Source organism: Oryctolagus cuniculus, chromosome 9 (assembly GCF_051225735.1).
Source record: "Oryctolagus cuniculus isolate XC-2025 breed Fujian yellow rabbit chromosome 9, ASM5122573v1, whole genome shotgun sequence".
In the NCBI taxonomy this organism is placed as follows: Eukaryota; Metazoa; Chordata; class Mammalia; order Lagomorpha; family Leporidae; genus Oryctolagus; species Oryctolagus cuniculus.
In genome coordinates this window covers 103,104,941-103,125,159 of record NC_142875.1, presented here as the reverse complement: position 1 = coordinate 103,125,159, position 20,219 = coordinate 103,104,941, and the positions used below count along the sequence as shown (strand labels likewise).

General features: G+C 56.5%; 2 protein-coding genes and 1 long non-coding RNA gene across 9 annotated transcripts in view; 1 reads left to right on the top strand and 2 right to left on the bottom strand.

Moving 5' to 3' along the window:
- LPAR5 (lysophosphatidic acid receptor 5) overlaps positions 1–7,594 on the bottom strand; it is an 18,546-nt gene extending 10,952 nt beyond the window's left edge. Inside the window, exon 1 of one of the 5 annotated variants that reach the window (XM_051850173.3) lies at positions 7,479–7,594. The gene's annotated coding sequence lies outside the window, so the exon portion shown is untranslated. Of the gene's footprint in view, positions 1–2,830; positions 3,073–7,305 lie in introns of those variants that run through there. The other 4 variants (XM_051850171.3, XM_008259735.5, XM_089304540.1 and 1 more) reach the window with 4 other exon arrangements.
- LOC127492053 (uncharacterized) lies at positions 5,634–17,637 on the top strand. 2 transcript variants are annotated; one of them, XR_011378975.2, is made up of 4 exons: positions 5,634–6,671; positions 7,487–7,584; positions 8,918–8,967; positions 12,012–12,234. It is a non-coding gene; the product is annotated as an uncharacterized LOC127492053 (long non-coding RNA). The 2 variants fall into 2 exon arrangements; XR_016213477.1 differs by lacking the exons at positions 5,634–6,671; positions 8,918–8,967; positions 12,012–12,234 and adding exons at positions 12,955–13,034; positions 16,974–17,637 and having other exon boundaries at positions 7,448–7,584.
- On the bottom strand, positions 8,419–20,219 carry ACRBP (acrosin binding protein). Of its 2 annotated transcripts, XM_002712881.6 has the most exons (10): positions 19,387–20,219; positions 18,882–19,100; positions 18,586–18,680; positions 17,656–17,773; positions 14,180–14,633; positions 13,568–13,700; positions 10,378–10,557; positions 10,123–10,290; positions 9,234–9,317; positions 8,419–8,781 (listed from the first exon to the last, which is right to left on the bottom strand). In XM_002712881.6, exons 1-10 carry the CDS (start codon positions 19,427–19,429, stop codon positions 8,659–8,661), a joined length of 1,617 nt encoding a protein of 538 aa, XP_002712927.3. In that variant the 5' UTR covers positions 19,430–20,219; the 3' UTR covers positions 8,419–8,658. The 2 variants fall into 2 exon arrangements, with proteins under 2 accessions (XP_002712927.3, XP_089160665.1); XM_089304539.1 differs by having other exon boundaries at positions 10,123–10,557.

The following is a 20,219-nucleotide window of genomic DNA, read 5'->3' as shown; positions in this document are numbered from 1 at the left end:
ACCGGCGCCCATATGGGATGTCAGCATTGCTTGCAGATCAGTAACACTAACTTATCCTTTTTTTTTTTTTTTTTTTGACAGGCAGAGTGGAGAGTGAGAGAGAGAGAGACAGAGAGAGAGAGAAAGGTCTTCCTTTTGCCGTTGGTTCACCCTCCAATGGCCGCCACGTCCAGCGCGCTGCGGCCGGCGCGCCGCACTGATCCGATGGCAGGAGCCAGGTACTTATCCTGGTCTCCCATGGGGTGAAGGGCCCAAGCACTTGGGCCATCGTCCACTGCACTCCCGGGCCACAGCAGAGAGCTGGCCTGGAAGAGGGGCAACCGGGACAGAATCTGGCGCCCCGACCGGGACTAGAACCCGGAGTGCCGGCGCCGCAAGGCGGGGGATTAGCCTAGTGAGCCACGGCGCCGGCCTTCCATCTTTTCCATGCACACAAATATACCCCGTTATGACTTCCCCTTGAGTTTTTTATTTATTTGGACATGCAGAGTTAGACAGTGAGAGAGAGAGAGAGAGAGAGAGAGAGAGAGAGAGAAAGAAAGGTCTTCTTTCCGTTGGTTCACCCCACAAATGGCCGCTACGGCCGGCGTGCTGCACCGATCCAAAGCCAGGAGCCAGGTGCTTCCTCCTGGTCTCCAGGACCCCAAGCACTCGGGTCATCCTCCACTGCACTCCTGGGTCACAGCAAAGAGCTGGACTGGAAGAGGAGCAACCGGGACAGAATCCGGCGCCTCAACCGGGACTAGAACCTGGGGTGCCGGCGCCGCAGGTGGGGGATTAGCCAAGTGAGCCGCAGCGCTGGCCTCCCCTTGAGTTCTTAAGCACTCAGTTTGAACCCTTCAGTTGTTTCGTGTGTATTCGCTCCACCTCCCCTACTGGATGAGGAGGTTTTGGAGTGGGGACTGCATCCTGCAGGCCCTCACACTTCAGTCTGCACTAGCAGGTCCCAAATGATACTCAACTGGGTGCCTGGTGGGAAACCTGTGCCCCCACCCCAACACACACAGGTGCGTTAGCCCACCTTGCAATCCTGTTACAACAGCTACTGTGTCCCTGCAGTCACATAACCCATTCTTAGCACATTCCTGACTAGTCAAAGACCTTGTACCTTGAAAGAGCTGTCTAAAAACAGCTTGCACGAAGATTTCAGTAACAATTTACAGTCATCACACTGACAGTCCAACGTTCTTAACAATTACTCGTAGGAGCAGCGGCTGCTTACACTTAGGATGCGCAGAGTGAATGAGTGGACAGAGGGATTCTTGGAAAAGAAGTCTGCCTGTTAAAAAGGTGATTACAAGGGGGAGGTGTGGCCACAGCAGGTGAAGCGCCACTTGGGACGCCCACATCCTACATCAGAGTGCCTGGGATTGAGTCCAGCCTCCTTCTGATCCAGCTTCCCGGTAATGCACCAGGGAAGTAGCAGACAATGGCAGTATGGCCCAAGTCCCTGACACCCATGTGGGAGACCCACGTGGAGTTCCTGGTGCCTGACTTCGGGCTAGCCCAGTCATGGCTGTTGGGGGCATTTGGGGAGTGAACCAGCAGATGAAGATCTCTCTCTCTCTCTCTCTCTTTTTCCCTTTGTCACTCTGCCTTTCAGATAGGTAAGGAAACAGCTAACTCATTTGGAAAATATCACAGGAGGCAGGCGTTCAGTGCAGTGGTTAAGACTCTGCTTGGGATGCCACATCCCACACTGGAGTGCCTGGGATTGAGACCAAACTCAGCTCCCTGCAAATGCATGCCTGGGAGACAGCAGGTCATGGTAGACCTGGTTGGAGTTCCTGGCTCCTGGCCTCAGCCTAGCCTGGGCTCAGCTGTTGCAAGCATTTAGGAAGTGAACCAGCCAATGGGAGATGTCTCTGTGTCTGTCTCTCTGCTTTTCAAATAAAGAAAAAAAGAAAAATTTTTTTTTCTAATATACAAATTGCAGTGTGAAACAAACCAAGCGGGACTAAGTGAGCTGCTGCCAAAAGGTAAAGCCGGGAATCCTTTAGCAATGGACGTGGCAATGCTCTTACTCTGTTCCCAAGGGGAGAAGTCCTTGGGCTGCTTTAGAGTGGAGCTGATTTGTCAGAAATCCCACTTCTTTCTGCTAGGACTGCACAAAATGGCCCAAGCTAAGCACTGAGAGCTGCCAGGCCCCTGCCCTTGGTCCCCACCCTGCTCCTCTGCTTCCCGAGCCCTGGGGCTCCCATCCATGGAGCTGAGTGGGCCCAGTGCCAGGCCAGATGGCAAAGATGGAAAAACTGCCAAAGAGGAGGCAAACAGGAAACGGGGGGGGGGGGTGAGTTGGTGTGGGGGAGGGGCAGCCCAGACCCTCGCCCCCAGTCCTGCCTTGAGGAAGAGGTCAGGCTGTTAAAGCAGGAATCAAAGCAACAGCAGCTGCCTTAGGAGAGAGCGAACACTAGGGTCTTCAGTTCACCAGGGAGAAGGAGGCATGGGGGCCCTCGTAGGCTCAGTAACGTCACGCACACCGCCACAAAGGCACACAGAGGTGAGTGCACACTGGGAGTTGTGCACACAGCTCGTGAGCGTGGTGCACGCCAAGATGTGCACGCAGCCTGTAGAACACACATCTGTGCAGCATCAGGCCGGAGGAGGAAGAGAAGGAGATGATCTCCTTTTGCACACACAGACCTACAGAGCCAGACAGATGTGCACTAACAGATCAGAACCTCAGGGCACGGAGAGGCCGACAGAGCACCGTCCACACTGAGGCACCAGCACCAGCTCACTCCACATCAGCGCCCCCGACCCGCACCCCGGGGCCTGCAGCCACCCTCCAGCTGCCCGTGTGCACACCCGCGGGCACCAGGTTGCTTACCTCTCCCGGGTCTCCAGGACCTGAACCATTGCCCTCTGAGCTGGGCTGGGCTCTGCTCTTGGCTGAGATAAGCCAGGGGGGCAGGGCTTTTTCTGCCACAGGCAGGAAGTAAGAACAAGGGAGTAAAAGTGGGCAGGAGGCGAGCTCATGATCATTCCCTCACTCATCCACACACCCTGCCCGTGGTAGCCTCCCCCTTGGCAAGAGGCCACAGGGCAGACAGGAGCCAAGGAGAAAGGACGGGGACAGTGGTGGGTCAGGAAGGGGGAGAAAAATTCTTCCTCCTGGTCCCGCCTATGTGCACCTCCTCTCCACGCTTCCCCGCCCCCGCGCCCCCCCATGTAGGGAGGGAAGGCTTTTTTTTTTTTTTTTTTTTTTTTTTTTTTTTGACAGGCAGAGTGGACAGTGAGAGTGAGAGAGACAGAGAGAAAGGTCTTCCTTTGCCATTGGTTCACCCTCCAATGGCCGCCGCAGCCAGCGCGCTGCAGCCGGCGCACCACGCTGATCCAATGGCAGGAGCCAGGTACTTATCCTGGTCTCCCATGGGGTGCAGGGCCCAAGCACTTGGGCCATCCTCCACTGCACTCCCGGGCCACAGCAGAGAGCTGGCCTGGAAGAGGGGCAACCGGGACAGAATCCGACGCCCGGACCGGGACTAGAACCCAGTGTGCCGGCGCCGCAAGGTGGAGGATTAGCCTAGTGAGCCGCGGCTCCGGCCTGGGAAGGCTTTTTAGTCATTCCCATCCTTCTGTCTCCTTGGACCCCAATTCCTGAGGGCAGGAAGTTGAAAAGAAGGATTCTGGGATCTCTCCATCCTCCTTACCCCTGAAGATCAGCTCTGGGAAGCCCTAACCTCACCGTATTTATTATCACTATTGTTATTTTAAATATTTATTTATATGAAAGAGTTAGAGAGAGAGAGAGAGAGAGACAGAAAGAGAGATCTTCCATCTACTGGTTTACCCCGCAGATGGCTGCAATGGCCAAGGTTGGGCCAGGCTGAAGCCGGGAACTTCTTCCATGTCTCGCACGTGGATGCAGGGGCCAATGGACTTGGGACATCCTCTGCTGCTTTCCCAGGCACATTAACAGGGGAGCTGGATTGGAATGGAGCAGTGAGGACACAAACCAGCGCCCATATGGGATGCTGGCGCCTGGGCGGCAGCTTTACCCATTGCACCACAACACTGGACCCTATTACTGATTTTTGAACATTTATATTTATCTATTTCTATTTTATTTTGGAAGACAGAGAGACAGAGGCAGACAGAGATCTTCTATCTGTTGATTCACTCTCCAGATTGCTCCCAACAGCCAGGGCTGGGCCAGGTGGAACCCAGGAGCCAGAACTCCATCTGGGTCTCCCACCTGGATTGGAAGGACTTAGGCACTTGTAGGAAGTACCTACAGTAGTACAGTACAGTAGTACTGTAGTGGGAAGCGGGGTGGAAATCAGAAGAGCCAGGACAAGAACGGGCACTCTGATAGGGGATGCAGGTGTCCTGGGTGTGGCTTAGCTGCTCAGCCCCTGTAACCTCATTGGAGATGCTCATGGTCACTCAAGGTTTCGCCCCAGACACAAGAAATGCCCCTTCAGTGTGAGTTCTGACCCTCTAGCTGAATTAGCTAAGACCTCTCCCTCTGCCTCTGTGTTCAGGCAACGTTGCCCCTGCTGCACCCTTTCCACACAGACTCAGGTTTGTTTTTTGTTTGTTTGTTTGTTTGTTTTAATTTTTATTTGTTTATTTGACAGGTAGAGTTACAGACAGTGAGAGAGAGACAGAGAGAAAGGTTTTCCTTCTGTTGGTTCACTCCCCAAATGGCTGCCATGGCCGGAGCTACGCCGATCTGAAGCCAGGAGCCAGGTGCTTCCTCCTGGTCTCCCATGCAAGTGCAGGAGCCCAAGCACTTGGGCCATCCTCCATTGCCCTCCTGGGTCACAGCAGAGAGCTGGACTGAAAGAGGAGCAAGCGGGACTAGAACCCGGTGCCTATATGAGATGCCAGCACTGCAGGCGGAGGATTAACTAAGTGAGCCATGGTGCCGGCCCCCACAGATTCAGTTATAAAGGACCCAGGGCCGGGTCTGTGGCACAGCCGTGTAAGCTGCCACTTGCAATGCCAGCATCCCATACCAGATCACTGGTTCAAGTCCCAGCTGCCTCACTTCCAATTCAGCTCCTTGCTAATGAACCTGGGAAGGCAGCAGAAGATGGCACAAGTACATGGGCTCCTACCACCCACCTGGGAGACCCAGACGGAGTTCCAGGCTCCTGGCTTCAGTCTGGCCCAGCCCCAGTGATTACAGCCATTCGAGGAGTGAACCAGCGGATGGAAGATCTCTCTCTCCCACCCCCACCCCCATCTCGCCCTCTGTAACTCTGCCTTTAAAATATATAAATCTTGGCCAGTGCCGCGGCTCACTAGGCTAATCCTTCGCCTTGCGGCGCCGGCACTCCGGGTTCTAGTCCCGGTCGGGGCGCCGGATTCTGTCCCGGTTGCCCCTCTTCCAGGCCAGCTCTCTGCTGTGGCCCGGGAGTGCAGTGGAGGATGGCCCAAGTACTTGGACCCTGCACCCCATGGGAGACCAGGATAAGTACCTGGCTCCTGCCATCGGATCAGTGCGGCGCGCCGGCTGCAGCGCACTGGCCGCAGCGGCCATTGGAGGGTGAACCAATGGCAAAGGAAGACCTTTCTCTCTGTCTCTCTCTCTCTCACTGTCCACTCTGCCTGTCAAAAAAAAATATATATATATATAAATCTTTTTTAAAATTATAAAAATCCCCTCTTATCTGCATATTCAGGGGCCTCAAACAGATCCAAATATGCCAAGCCTCCAGCAGAAGCTTAGCTCACCCTAGAGGCTCTGGGATAGTTCCTCCTGCAGCTTCTTGGGGAGCCCGAATGAATCCTGCTCATCAGCTTCCCCATTCAGAGGGGCAGACGCAATGCGGAGGCGCAAGTGACACAGGGTCAGAGGGCCAGGAGGAGGCCTCCCTGTGGCCCGGGGCCACTTTTCTTCCCAGGCAGGGCAGGCCGGCCAGGCCCAGGTACCTGTCTTATTGCCTGCCTCCCTCCTCCCTCCTCCCTGCCCGGGCCTGCCGCCTTTCCTCCAGCCAACATTCCTGCTGCCGCCGCTCCCTCCCCTCCTGCACCTGAGCCTGTCTCTTCCTGCGTTTCCAACATCACCGACAGCCACGTCTTCTCCCTCCCGGGGGACGCTGACCGCATCCCTCTCCACATTTTCCTGGGACAAGCCAAGGAAGCCAGCCTGGTCTCCAGCCTGCTAATTAGCTTTCCCAGGTGTGTGATCGGATGTCACCTTGCCACCTGCCTATTTCCCTCTACCCTGTTTTCAAGAGCTGGAAAAACAGGAAACAAAGTCCCAACCCAGAGAAGCCGCTGAGACAGGCTGGGCTCCCCTCTGACCTGTGGCCCGCGTCGGTCTCACTCTCTCCCTGTGGACCTGGCAGGGCCAGCCTCTTGGGGACAGATCTGCTGGAGGCCTCTGGACACAGTGACCTCACTTTGAACTTCATGTGCACCACTGGCTTCAGCCCTCTCCTTACTGCTGTCTCCTCTTTGGTTTGCATTTTGTTTTCAATGTCCCTGAACTTATAAAAGTTCTCTGTGTGGGTGGGGTGTACCCGGCAACAGGATGGGGAGGGCCGAGGCAGCAGACATGCAGCTGGGCTCTGGTGTGTCTGGGTGGCCGGGAGGGGAGGCTCACACACACTAGTCAGTTTCCCCATCCCCTCAGTCTTTGCCTCCATCTGCCCTGAGAGCTTCAACTTCGAAGTAGCCCTGGAGACAGGGCCTGGGGGAGGCCGCCACCTTCATGGGTATGACACACAGCCCTCTGGCCCCCAGATATTCCTGTGTTCGACTTCTCAAAGATCCTCATCGCCTTCATGCCTCCATGAGCTACACCCTAGCAGTGCATGGGGGACACCAGAGACCATCCGGTGGAGTCCCTGTTGCGGGAGACTCCTCGGGGTGAAGGCGGTGCTTCTAGAAGATCCCGTTTGGATCCACCTTGGATGGCTGGGAAGATGAACAGTGAGAACCCATCTGTGCCACTGAACCCATTAGCTGAGTTTAACCAGATCAGCTCCTGGTTCAGTAGCAGAGGGCCTGGCCCTGGGGGATGCGTGGGGTATGTGTGGGGTGGGCCCTCCTGGGGAAGCCCAGGGTCCAGCATGACAGTGGGGGTGGAGAGAAAGACCCTTGGAGAGGCTCCGGAGTGGGGGGCCTCCAGCTTCAGGAGGGCACCCAGGGTTAGGCGTGCCAGCTGCCTCAGCCCGCGTGGGGAAAGATGCCTGCTCACGGAAGCCCCTTTGGGCCTTTTACTCTATTCAGACAGAGTTCCAAGGGACGCCCCTCATCTCCATCCCCACCAAGTGCCCCATTTCTCCAGGAGAGCTGCTGCCCCTGGTGCCCCCTCTGCGGTTCAGCCCATCCGTGACACCCCCGTACCTGCGCTCCCTGTCGCTCTGCCGCTGCCCCGAGCTGCCTTCCCCTGCCTGCTCCGGCTGGGCTGGGCTGGGCTGGGCTGGGCTGGGCTGGGCTGGTAGGACCTGCTCCTGGGCAGGAGGGGCACGCCTACCTCCTCAGGTCACGGCACATCCCTCCCAGCTCCTTGCACTCACACACTCAGGCCACGGAGGGAGTGAAGAGCAATTATCGATCTCAGAGGACTTCAGGGACTGGCCAGAGAAGAAACTCCCGCAGCTAATGACTTCATCCAGCCGAGTCGTAAGTCTCCCCCAACCCCTCCGCCCCAAGTCATTCACACACTCCCCACAGTTTCCGGGAACTCTTTCTGGCACACCCAGCTGCCAGAGCCAGATGACTAACCCACTAGCCTCTTGCTGTTCTCACCAGTTCCGGGCTAGCTTTCTTCCTCCCTTGGGTATGGCAGGTGGTTTAGCCCATAGTCCTGCTCAGGACTCCCCTGCAGGCCCGGGCTCTGCTGGACACCTCTGCAGAAGCCACTCAGTTCCTCCAGTACAGCAGCTACCAGGCTGGATGGTTCCTCTTTGCTCATGGCCATTTCCCGTGGGCTCAGAGCTCTGGGAGACACAGGGAGCTCAGGTACCACTTTGCCATAGCAAACACTGTTTTAAATGCTATTAATTCCTGTGAGCCACAGAGCAGGGAGAGAGCCTGGTTTCTCAAGATGCTTGGGGAGAGCCCAGGTGACCCAAGGCCAATACCGGATATTGTCATCTCAACATGCGAATTCCTGCACGTGAAAAGCAAGGGTTTCCTAGCGCTGGGCTGCAGCTCTGCCTTGCTCTGTCCTGGTGAAGTGCAAGCTACACTCTCCCTCCCAGGGACTGGGTCAGGCTCTGGCGCTTACGCTGCAGAGGGGGCGTCCTCCACGCACTTCTGAGGTCCTGGGCTGCAGGACTTCTGCAGCGAGGCGCCCACACTCTCTGGTCTGTGTGACCCCTGAGGCCAGCTCCCTTTCTCCTCCCGGCAGCCGGGTGCTTCCCGGAGTCCCATTGCCATGAGGCTCTCAGGGGGATGGGGCAAGGGCGCAGTGCTGAGGGTAGGGATCATAACCCAAACAGGCCACACCAGCTTAAAAGAAATACTTTATGGAAAGATAGCTCTTTGGGGCGGGGGGGGGGGGGTGTAGAGCGCCCCTCACAGGCTTCTCTGGGAACTGCTGCCCCAACCCAAGGAAAATGTGAGTAAGGGTAGGTAGTGAGGTAAGAGACCCTAACAGGCAGCCTGGAAGCAAGCTGACAGATGGGGTCTCAAAGCGATGGAGAACGTGGAGAGGTCGGGCTGGGGTGGGGGGGCCACAGCACAGACTGCAGCTCATCCAAATTGGCCCAGGGTCAAGGTGCTGAACTCCTGGCTCCAGCGAAGCACCACGTCCTCACTCTTACCCGGGGTCAGCACACTGTAGGTCTCGTTCTGCAGGCACCTCATGCGGGACACCTAGGCAGGGGACACCATGTCACTGCCGGGTGGGGTCAGGAGCCCCGCAGGACAAGGTGGAGGGGAGTGCTGGCATGGGCGCAGGGCAGCAGAGGTGGGGTGCTTGTCACCCAGGAGCCCCACCTCCTTTTTTCAGAAACAAGAGGCTGAAGCCCAAAGGGGAAGTGACTTACCCTGGGCTACCTGGTGAGTAAGACTGGGAGACTCAACACCTCCTGTGGGGCCCCTCGCAGGCCCGCCCTTCGCTCCCAACACCACCACCACAGCCCAGTCCCCAGCCCCTCCCACCTGGGAGGGCCTGGCTGAGGCTGCCTCCTTGGAGGGAGGCGCTGGGTGTGTGTGTGGGGGGGGATGCAAGCAGAGCTTCCTGGCTGCTCTGAGTGGCTCACGTTCACATGTGCGCATGCAGGCTGGGGCCGGTGAGAGGAAGAGGGGCCAGGGGCGGGGTTCACCTTCCTGTTCCGGTTTCTCATCAGGCACTGCTGGCTTTTGAAGGAGCAGTAGTTTGGATACTGGATGTAGTCTGTGTCGCAAACCTGCGGCGCAAGCCAGGAACCGAGAGGGGTGAGATTTCAGAAACCACACAAGACAGTAGCCCTGCGGGGAAGCCGCGGTGGCAGAGCCAGGGACGCGGTATGGCCCGTGAGAAGCAGGCCTTGGACACTGGGCAGCTCTCTCCTCCCTGAGGCGGGGGCCTCCGTGCCCTCTCCCCCTACCCCAGTCACAGATTGCTGGGAAGAATCAGGGAGCCTGGGAGAGGAAGAGGCTGCCCTGTTGGTCAGCTTGCGGGGAAAGGGACTGAGGAATGGGCTGGTTCAGGGTCCAGGTGAGGGATTCTTCTGGTGATGGTGAGAGCATGCTGCCCGGGGTGGGGTGGGGGGCGCTGAGACGACCTCTGACACTCCCTCCACGTCTGGGCTCTCAGCTCGGCCACCACGACTTTCCTGAGCAAGCCCCTCCCTTTGCCTTGCCTTGGTTTTGGGGGACCTGGCCCTCTGCAGCTGCAGGTGATCCCACCTCATGCATCACCTGGCCTTTCACTGGCCAAGAGAGGCGAGTGACTTGACCAAAGTCACCTGGCAGGTGACTGGTGGGGCTGGGGGCAGAACACCCCTCTCCTGCCTATGGCTCCTGTGTTTTCTCGTCACCCGGGGCTCCCACTCCTTCGCTCTGTGGAGTGTATGTGTGTGTGCGGTGGTCTCTTGGAGAGCAGCAGGAGGCTGGGCGAGGACTGCTCCTCACAAGCCAGGGGCCCAAGCCCCCTCCCACTTCTGAGAGCAAGTTAACTGGGAGACGTGGTGGTGAGGGGCATGGGGCTGAGCGTGGGGGAAAGGCTCTGACCTTGGTGGGGTAATCGCCGTCCTGGAAGCTGAGGAACTCGGTCTGGAGCCAACCAGAGACTCGACTGTCCTCGCAGCCCTTTGTGGCCAGCCGCGCGCACCAGAAGTCCATGCGCAGCCCGCCGTACAGCTCCAGCCCATAAAAGCGGCCTCTTTCCGTGGCCCCGACCTGTGGTGCAGGAGATGCGAGAGGCGTGCCCTGCAGGCCTGCCCTGCCTGGTCCTGCCTCCCCCGCTGCAGGCCACCTGCCGGGTACCTGGGTGCCCACGGACACGCTCTGTGCTGTGAGCAGGGGGCTGACGAAGGCCGTCTTGTGGGAGTTGTCACACTGCTGCCGCTGCAGGTTGACCTCTGAGTGGCACTGCTCCAATTTCAGGGAGCAGAAGTCGCAGAGCGGACAGGTGGACGTGTGGCGCCGGCCAAGGCTGTCACAGACCTGGGGCGGGAGGCTTTGATGAGGCCAAGGCCGGCTCCTTCCCCAGCCCTCAGCCCCCCGGTGTTTGCATCCCGGCTCTTCCAGCAGCTTCTCTCCCACGAGTTCCTCAAGGACCTCCCCCCCCCACCCCCGCTCCATGATTTCTTGTCATTTTTATTTATTGTTCATTTGTTTGAAAGGGAGAGAGACAGTTAAGGACAGAGACAGAGGCAAACAGACAAAGATTTTCTATCTGCCAGTTCACTCCCCCCAAATGCCATCAACAGCCAGGACTGGGCCAGGCCAAAGCGGAAACCAGCAACCCAATCTGGGTCCCCCATGTGGCTGGCAGGAACCCAGAGACTTGGAACACCACCTCCCAGGGTGCCCACTAGCAGGAAGCTGGAATCAGAAGCAGCACCAGGATCTGAGTCCAGCACTCCCATGTGAACTGTAGGTATCCCTAGTGACATCTTCATTGCTGCACAAAATTCTCACTCCCAACTCTGTTTCTTCACCCACTTCCTGGCAGATGATCTACACCTATGTAAACCTTGCCTATCCATGGATAACACCTAAATCTTTATTGCCAGCTCTGATCTCTTTCTGAAGCTGCGAAACTTCATTGCCAAGTGCCTGACAGGCATCAGCCATGGCCGACACTTCCCCCCTAACTAGCCCATCTGGAAAGAACTCATGCCCCTCCCCACTTCTCTGTCTCTGCTCACTGTAATGCTACCATTTACAAAGAGGTGACCCGGTGCTGGCACTGGCTACAAACACTCATCTCTTTCTTGGTCATCACAAGGACACTGTAGCAATGGGTGCTGACAACATCCCACTCCCTGCTACCTGAGGCTCAGTGAGGCTAAGGAAGTCACTCAAAGTCACCTGTCTAATAGATGGTGGCAGGCGTGGGGGTGGGACATGGACCCACATCCTCAAACTCAAAAACTATGTTGCCCCAAGTGCCTTGGTTTGAAACCTTCATGTTCTAGAGGGATCCCCTACAGAGAAGAGGTGCCCAGGTGCTTGCTGCCCATACTGAGGGTCCTGAGGTCTGTCAGGAAGATCTTCCTAGGTAGCATTGAACCCTGGGGGCAGCTTGTTAAGCTGCCACCCCTTATCAGAGCACCAGTTCGAGTCCTGGCTGCTCCACTTCTAATCCAGCTCCTTGCTAATGCACCTGGGTAAGCAATGGAAGATGGCCCAAGTGCTTGGGCCCCTGCTGCCTATGTGGGAGATCTGGATGGAGTTCCAGGTTCCTGGTTTTGGCCTGGCGCAGCCCCGTTTGTCATGGTCATTTGGGGAGTGAACCAGCAATATAGAATATCACTTTCTCCGTCTCTCTCTTTCTGAATAAATAAATAAATAATTTGGGGCCAGTGCTGTGGCATAGGTTATGCCTCTGTTTGCACTGCTGGCATCCCATATGGGTACTGGTTCAAGTCCCAGCTGCTCCACTTCCAATCCAGGTCTGCTATGGCCTGGGAAGGCAGAAGAAGATGGCCCAAGTCCTTGGGTCCCTGCACCCATGTGGGAGACCCGGAAGAAGCTCCTGGCTCCTGGCTTCGGATTGGCACAGCTCTGGCCATTGTGGCTATCTGGGGAGTGAACCATCAGATAGAAGACCTCTCTTTCTCTCTCTGCCTCTCTGTAATTCTGCCTTTCAAATAAATAAATAAATCTTTAAAAAAATACAAATGCTTAAGACTGCCATTCAGGATTTCCACATTATATCCTTGACTGTCTCTATCTCCTGCTGCTCTGCTTCAGGTGAAATGGACCAAGCACCCAGCAAGCTCTCCCTGTGACCTCTGAACTTCTCAGCTGTTTTAAATACAACCCTTGCCGCCACCTACCACACTCCCCTACAATACCACTGTACCCAGAGTACCCCTGACCCCTCTACCTGAGCGGCCCCTTAATAAGGGCATAAACAGTGTACTCACCCCATCCTAGCCCCTCCCAAAACTTCTGCCCCTGCTGGCCCGTGCCATGTCCTCTGCCAAGAACCTCCTGCCAGGCCTCTTCTTTTGCCTGGTTAACTTCTTTAACCTACAGGTCTCAGCTCCTCTAAGAAGCAGTCTCCCACCCTCAAAACATGGGAAGCTGCCCCCCACTTCACCTGTTATCTTTGATATTTTGTCAAGAGTTTATTTATTTATTTGAAAGGCAGAGAGAGAGAGAGAGAGAGAGAGAGAGAGAGAGAACGCTTGGAACCACTGTTCACGCCTGGCTGAAGCCAGGAGCCCAGAACTCCATCTGGGTCTCCCGTGTACTTGTCATCCGCTGCTGCCTCTCAGCAGGAAGTCAGAAGCAGAGGAGCTGGGACGTGAACCAGGCTCTCTGATACAGCAGCTTAATCGCTCTGCTCAATGTGTGTGTCTCTGCACTTTGTGCTCATCTCTTTTGCAGAACTGATCCTACCACACTGTCCTGCCTGTTTCGTCTTCTCCGCTTCTAGGTCCCAGGACGACAGAAGGATTGGGCTCACGGTATGTAGTACCAGCATCTCAAATACCTGCTCGAGACTAGTGCCCACTCAATTTGTTGAAGAAACTGGGGAATGCTGACCACGGTAGCCGCCACATTCCATTTTTAAGCTGCATTCTTTGGAATAGACTTGTTGGGTGTTAGGGACACAATGAGACTGCGGTCCCTTGACGGATGCCCTGGGATGGTTTCTGTGAATGCTCTGGGCAAAGGAGAGCCGTGTCTAAGACAAGTTAGGTCCTGGAGGTGCAGACAGGATCAAGAGGTGGCTCAAAGCCTAACAACTCAGGGAGCTAAAGAACGAATCCAGACTGGACTGCTGGATCCCAGACTACGTTTTGGAACTTCCTGCTTTAAGGTTGGCTGGAGAGACCCTTCAAAGAAGGGTGTTCCACTTGGGCAGAATCTCTCTAACCAAGCCTCACGCCTTCTGTTCACCTCCACTCTTATGGCTGGCCTAGAGATCTGCACCAGGCCTGCCAGGCCCCTAGGGTACCCAGTGGCCTGTACCCATCAGATAGCGTGGCAGGCATACCGGCTTCCCGAACCCGAGGACCTCATCCTCGATGTACTTCCAGACCTTGGCTGTGGGGGTTATGATGCAGTTGTTCTCCACAATTGAGTAGCACAGCACCAGCAACGCCTCCGTGTGCGGCAGCTGCAGGAGGCTGCAAGAAGACGGCACTGGCTGCGGGAGGGGCCGGAGGGCTGGGCAGGAGGCCCCCTCCGCTCCTGCTTCCCCTCCCCTGGCCATCTGGTCTTGGTCACACACACTCAGCACGCTTCCTTAGCGTGGGGCCTGTGAGGCCCTCAGATCCGACTGCTTCCTTTGACAGATGAGGAACTGAAAGGAGAAATAGCTTTCTCAAGGCTCCGTGCTAACCAGGGCGAGAGAGAAGACCAGAGCCCAAGCATGGCGGTTCCAGCGCTCATTTTACTACAGCACACAGAGAAACGAACACCCAGGGCCATGACTAAGTCAGCCCTAGGCACTGAACAGGAATGGCTGTGCTTGAGGCACCCCCCCACCCCGCCCCCGCCCCAGCTCTGGGCGAGTCTGGAGGCTGAGGCTGGGGCAAGGGAACCTGGCATCCCCCAAGCCGCAGCAGGACCGGCAGGGCCCAGGAGGAGTCAGAACTTCTTGTACCTCCCGGAGTTCTGGCTCCTCCAGTAGCTGTCTTCATCGTACATTTCATTCATTTCATCCATTTCCTGGGCTGACCGGATGAGCTGCTGGATGTTCTCCATCATCATGGGAGTCGACTCCACTTCCCGCACGTGGGGAGGGAGGGAGGGCGGGTTGGAGGACAAAGCCGTGTCCGGGTCTGTCTGCAGGCTGGACGCGGCCCCCAGGCCCTCCTCGGTGCCCTGCCCCTCTTCCTGCTTCCCTTCCTCCTCTTGTTCCTCCTGTTCTTCCTCCTCCTGCGCTTCCTCCTGCTTGTGTTCTTGTCCTTGCCCCTGCTTGTGCTGCTCCTGCCCTTGGTCCTGCTTGTGATCAGGCGCTTGCTCCTGGCCCCCCAGGGACAAGGAAGACTGCAGCAGCTCCTCCACGTTGTTGCTGAGTCGCTCAGGCCAGGGCTGGAAGGCCTGGCGCTCCGTGGCTACAGCAGGGTTTGGCAGGCACCGAGAAAGAGAAGAGAAAAGAGCCAGTAAGGGGGCAGGTGCGTGGCGAGGTGGTTCAGACGCTGCGTGGAGGCTCACGTCCCACAGCTGAGTCCCTGGGTTTGGGCCCCAGCTGTACCCCTGATCTCAGCTTCTTGCTATTGTGCACTCCAAGAGGCAGTAGGTGATGACTCATGTACCTGGGTCCCGTTCACTCACGTGGGAAAGCCGGGTGGAGTTCCTGGCTCCTGGCTTCAACCTGCCTTAGCCCTGGTTGTTGCAGACATTTGTGGAGTGAACCAGCAATTGGAAAATCTCTATCTCTCCTTTAAATAAAACTAAATAGATAACATGTTTTTATTTTCTTAATTTTATTTTTATTTATTTATGTTTTTGACAGGCAGAGTTAGACAGTGAGAGAGACAGAGAGAAAGGTCTTCCTTCCATTGGTTCAACCCCCAAATGGCCGCTATGGCCACTGCTGCGCCAATCCAAAGCCAGGAGCCAAGTGCTTCCTCCTGGTCTCCCATGGGGTGCAGGGCCCAAGCACTTGGGCCATCCTCCACTGCCCTCCTGGGCCACAGCAGAGAGCTGGACTGGAAGAGGAGCAACCAGGACAGAATCCGGCGCCCAAACCGGGACTAGAACCCGGGGTGCCGGCGCCGCAGGCGGAAGATTAGCCTAGTGAGCCGCGGCACCAGCCTAACATGTTTTTAAAAATTAGAGACAGGTTCTGTGTCCTAGTTCACAGAGGGCTAAACACAGAAAGGCAGAAGCAAACACAGTTCAATTAAAAAAAAAAAAAAGCCAGAAGAGAATGTGCATATAAAAATAAAGGTATATTTCCAGTGTCAGTGTTGGAGTGCAGTAGGTTAAGCCACTCCTTGTGACACCAGCAACCCATCCAGCCTGGAGTCATGGATGCTCCACTTCCCATCCAGCTCCTGCTTTCTTTTTCTTTATCTGAGAGGCAGAACTACAGAGAGAGGAAAGACAGATTTTCCAGCTGTTGGTTCACTCTCCAAATGGCTGCAATGGCTGGAGCTGAGCCAGTCTGAAGCCAGGAGCCAGGAGCTTCTTCCAGGTCTCCCATGCAGTTGTAGGAGCTCAAGCACTTGGGCCATCTTCCACTGCTTTCCCAGGCCACAGCAGAGATCTGGATTAGAAGAGGAGCAGCCAGGATCATACAGGATGCCAGCACTGCAGGTGGAGGCTTAGCCTACTATACCACAGTGCCGGCCCCAGCTCCCTGCTAATGAACCTGGAAAAGCAACAGAAGATGGCTCAAGTGCTTGGGCCTCTGCTGCCCATGTAGGAGACCTGGGACGGAGTTCCTGGCTCCTGGCTCTGGCCTGGCTCAGCTCTGTCTGTTGTGGCCATCTGGGGAGTGAACCAGTGGATGGAAGATCTCTCTCTCTCTTTCTGTCTTTCACAGAAGTAAATTAAATCTTTAAAAACAAGCACTCTTGGGCCGGTGCCGCAGCTCAATAGGCTAATCCTCCACCTGCAGCGCTGGCACACCGGGTTCTAGTCCTGGTTGGGGCGCCAGATTCTGTCCCGGTTGCCCCTCTTCTAGGCCAGCCCTCTGCTGTGGCCAGGGAGTGCAGTGGAGGATGGCCCAAGTGCTTGGGTCCTGTACCCCATGGGAGACCAGGATAAGCACCGGGCTCCTGGCTTCGGATCAGCGCAGTGCACCGGCTGCAGCGCGCCGGCTGCAGCGGCCATTGGAGAGTAAACCAACGACAAAGGAAGACCTTTCTCTCTGTCTCTCTCACTGTCCACTCTGCCTGTCAAAAAAAAAAAAAAAAAAAAAAAAAAAAAAAAGGAAAAGAAAAAGAAAAAGCACTCTTGGGGCCGGCTCCATGGCGCAGCAGGTTAATTCTCCGCCTGCAGTGGCAGCATCCCATATAGGCGCTGGTTCTAGTCCCGGCTGCTCCACTTCCAATCCAGCTCTCTGCTATGGCCTGGAATAGCAGTAGAAGATGACCCAAGTCCTTGAGTCCCTGCACCTGCATGGGAGACCGGGAAGAAGCTCCTGGCTTCTGGCTTCGGATCGGCGCAGCTCCGGCTGTTGCAGCCAACTGGGGAATGACCATCATATGGAAGACCCCTCTTTCTCTTTCTCTTTCTCTTTCTCTTTCTCTTTCTCTTTCTCTTTCTCTTTCTCTTTCTCTTTCTCTTTCTCTTTCTCTTTCTCTTTCTCTTTCTCTTTCTCTTTCTCTTTCTCTTTCTCTCTCTCTCTCTCTCTCTCTCTCTCTCTCTCTCTCTGCCTCTCCTCTCTCTGTGTAACTCAAATAAATAATAAATAAATCTTTTTTTTTTTTTTTTTTTTTTGACAGGCAGAGTGGACAGTGTGAGAGAGAGACAGAGAGAAAGGTCTTCCTTTTTGCCGTTGGTTCACCCTCCAATGGCCGCCGCTGCAGCCGGCGCACCGCGCTGATCCGATGGCAGGAGCCAGGAGCCAGGTGCTTTTCCTGGTCTCCCATGGGGTGCAGGGCCCAAGCACCTGGGCCATCCTCCACTGCACTCCCTGGCCATAGCAGAGAGCTGGCCTGGAAGAGGGGCAACCGGGACAGAATCCGGCACCCTGACCGGGACTAGAACCCGGTGTGCCGGCGCCGCAAGGCGGAGGATTAGCCTATTGAGCCACGGCGCCGGCTCTATAAATAAATCTTAAAAAAAAAACAAAGACTTTCCATGGCAACTGTGGTGCTGTAGGCACGGGTCTTCTTCCCACCTCCCCAGAAGAAGCTGTTCTTCCCCAACTGATGCCCCCAGGGCCACCCCCGGCCCTCTCCCTGCAGAAACACCAGGAATTCTACGTGGCCGGCAACTCATCCTTCGAACAGCAAAGTTGTTAGCTCCGAAAGTCCCAGAGGCCGTCCAGTGCGGGAGTGCCAGGGCAGCAGAAGTCCTGCCACAGGAGGGCTGTCCCTTGAGTGCCCCTTTCCCCACCACCCTCGCCCCAGGGATTGTGGAAGGAGCAAAGGGCGGTCTGCCAGATGCCAGGAGATCTCTCACCTGTGATGTGGGATGCAAGGGAGGAGGCCACGGTGGTGGGTGGGACCTCAGCTGAAGATTCTACTTCCTTGAGACTGCTAGGCGAGAGGATGGACACTGGCTGGGAGCACCGGACTCTCTGCAAGGAGAGAAGGAAAAGTGGGCACACCACGGCCGAGGGAGACCTCTGCTGCAGCCGATCCCTCAGCACCTTCTCCAGCATGCCCGTCTCTCACGGTTCCTGGGTACACAGGAAGGCGCATGGTCCCGGCTGGACACCCCTAAACTGAGGAGCTGTTCCTCTGGAACAGAAAGCCTGCTTCTCTCTGGACCCCACCTTAGACTCCGCTCTTTTTCTTTAATTATTTTTTAATGATTTATTTATTTGAAAGAGTTACAAAGAAAGGTAGAGACAGAGAGAGAGGTCTTCCATCCGCTGGTTCATTCCCCAGATGGCCACAACGGCCAGAGCTGCACTGATCTGAAGCCAGGAGCCAGGAGCTTCTTCTGGGTCTCCCACATGGGTGCAGAGGCCCTACATTGGGCCATCCTCTACTGCTTTCCAAGGCCATAGCAGAGAGCTAGATCGGAAGAGGAGCAGCCGGGACTAGAACCGGTGCCCATATGGATGCCAGCACTTCAGGCCAGGGCTTTAACTTGCTGCGCCACAGCATTGCCCTGGCCTCCACTCTTGTATTGGACTTCAATCACATCCCTGACCTTTAAGAAGAGAGGGAATGGCTAATCTCTGCCTTTTTCCTCCTTTTCTCATAGTACCAGGATTGTTAAGACTCCTGAACGCCTAAGGTGAGACTGTATTGATGACTCCTCTGGGTGAATGACTGGCATGGAGGCACTGAGGGTGGCCCTACTGGAGCCCTGGAGCCGTGGCGCGGCCTCCAGCTCTGCCTTGGTCCCGGGACACTGATCCAGCCCTTGTGCTGGCCTCACCTTGGCATAGTAGACGTGGTTGGAGCACCGGTACTGAGTGAACTGGCAGAACGACTCAAACCAGGAGGCGTAAGGGAGGTCAGAGCAGACGGCGCCTGAGGAAGGGCAGGGGTGAAGGTGAGCACGCGGACCTCCCAGGGCGGGCGGGGGTGGAGGTCCAGCACCCCCTTGGTGTCTGCAGAGTGGAGAACATGGCTTCCAGGTGCGGGGCCAGCCAGACCCTTCCCCGGACTCGCCGACTCACGAGAGCACAGGGAGTCTGCTTTGACCTGTCTCCCCACGAGTGCGGCCCTCACCGTCAGGCACCAAGCCGTGGTTTTCATACTGGTCCAGCTGGACGAGTGTGGGATTCCGGCAGCCATGGGTTGCTCGGAGACGGCAGGTGGTTTCTGCCTTCCAGGTTGGGGTCAGCAGCGCAAAGAAGCGTTCATATTCGGTGGGAGAAAGAGGGCTGCCTGGGGTGGAGGCTGAGGTCGAGTCCTGGGCTGGAGCAGGTGCCAGAGGCAGCAGCAGTACTGTGGAGGGGCAGGGGAATAGAGGGATGGATGGGCCGGTCCGAACCGGCAACCTGCTTTTGGCCAAGGTCACAGCCAGACTGGCAAGCGGGTCCCCCCGTAACTTAGGAGCTGGAGGTGATCCCCGTGGAACTGGGTGAGATTGGGAGACAGAGGCAAAGGTTAGACCCCCGTGTTAAAAAAGCAGGCCCCAAAGAGACCGCCCCAGGAACCGCAGAGGAGGGGCTCTCGGGAGGGCAGAAGACTGGGCCGCGGGAGGTCTGTTCAGCAGGTGCGCGCCTCTCACCCTTGAGGAGGGAGGGAAGGAAACGAGCAGCTAGCTTCCTCATGGTCCCGAAGCTTCGCCGGAGCTTCTCGACCCAAGCGTCCTCTAACGGGCCACAGTCACAGGGAGCGCCGGGCGCGGGGTCAGAGGCGAAGCACAAAGGAGACGTGCCCGGACGTCATAAAGAGCCGAGGGCTGGGGGCGGGGCCTCGGAAACCGCCGCGGAGCGGCTGTGCAGGTCCTCGCGAGTGACCTCAGCTGATCCATGCGCAGCGGGCGGCATTCGCGGCTCCAGTAGCGTAGGCCTTGCGTGGTTCTCCACGCGTACCCCCATTATTTAATTTGCACTCTAAGCCCAGAAAGTGGGTTCTCTATCATCCGAGCATACCGGGGAGGGCACCCGGGCCCAGGGGAGCAGCGTGCCCAGATGGCGGTCTTGCGACCTGCTTGTGAGCACGGACAAGGTTCTGGGGCGAGCAGACAATGTCCGAAACAGAGGAACTAGAGAGAACACCTTCATGCAAGGAGCGGGCTGATGGGCAAGACCAGAGCAGGGTTCACGGTGGGAGAGCTCGGCAGAAAGCCCAGGGAAGGGGGCCCCCAGAGGCCAGGGAGCAATACAGTCCATCAAGGTATGGTAAGAAAAACCCCTGCCTTTTTGTCTGTTTTGCGATAAGAAATCGAGCTAATAATTAGTATAATCGTACACATATATACCACACACGCCCATCATTCATTAGCCACTGAGTGAAAGATGTTTTATGGAGAAAAGAGGCACAGTTGATAACGTTTTTGGAGACCCCAGTGTGAGGCACTCCCTCCCGCCAGCTTTGTCTCCCTCAGCCGAGAAGCTG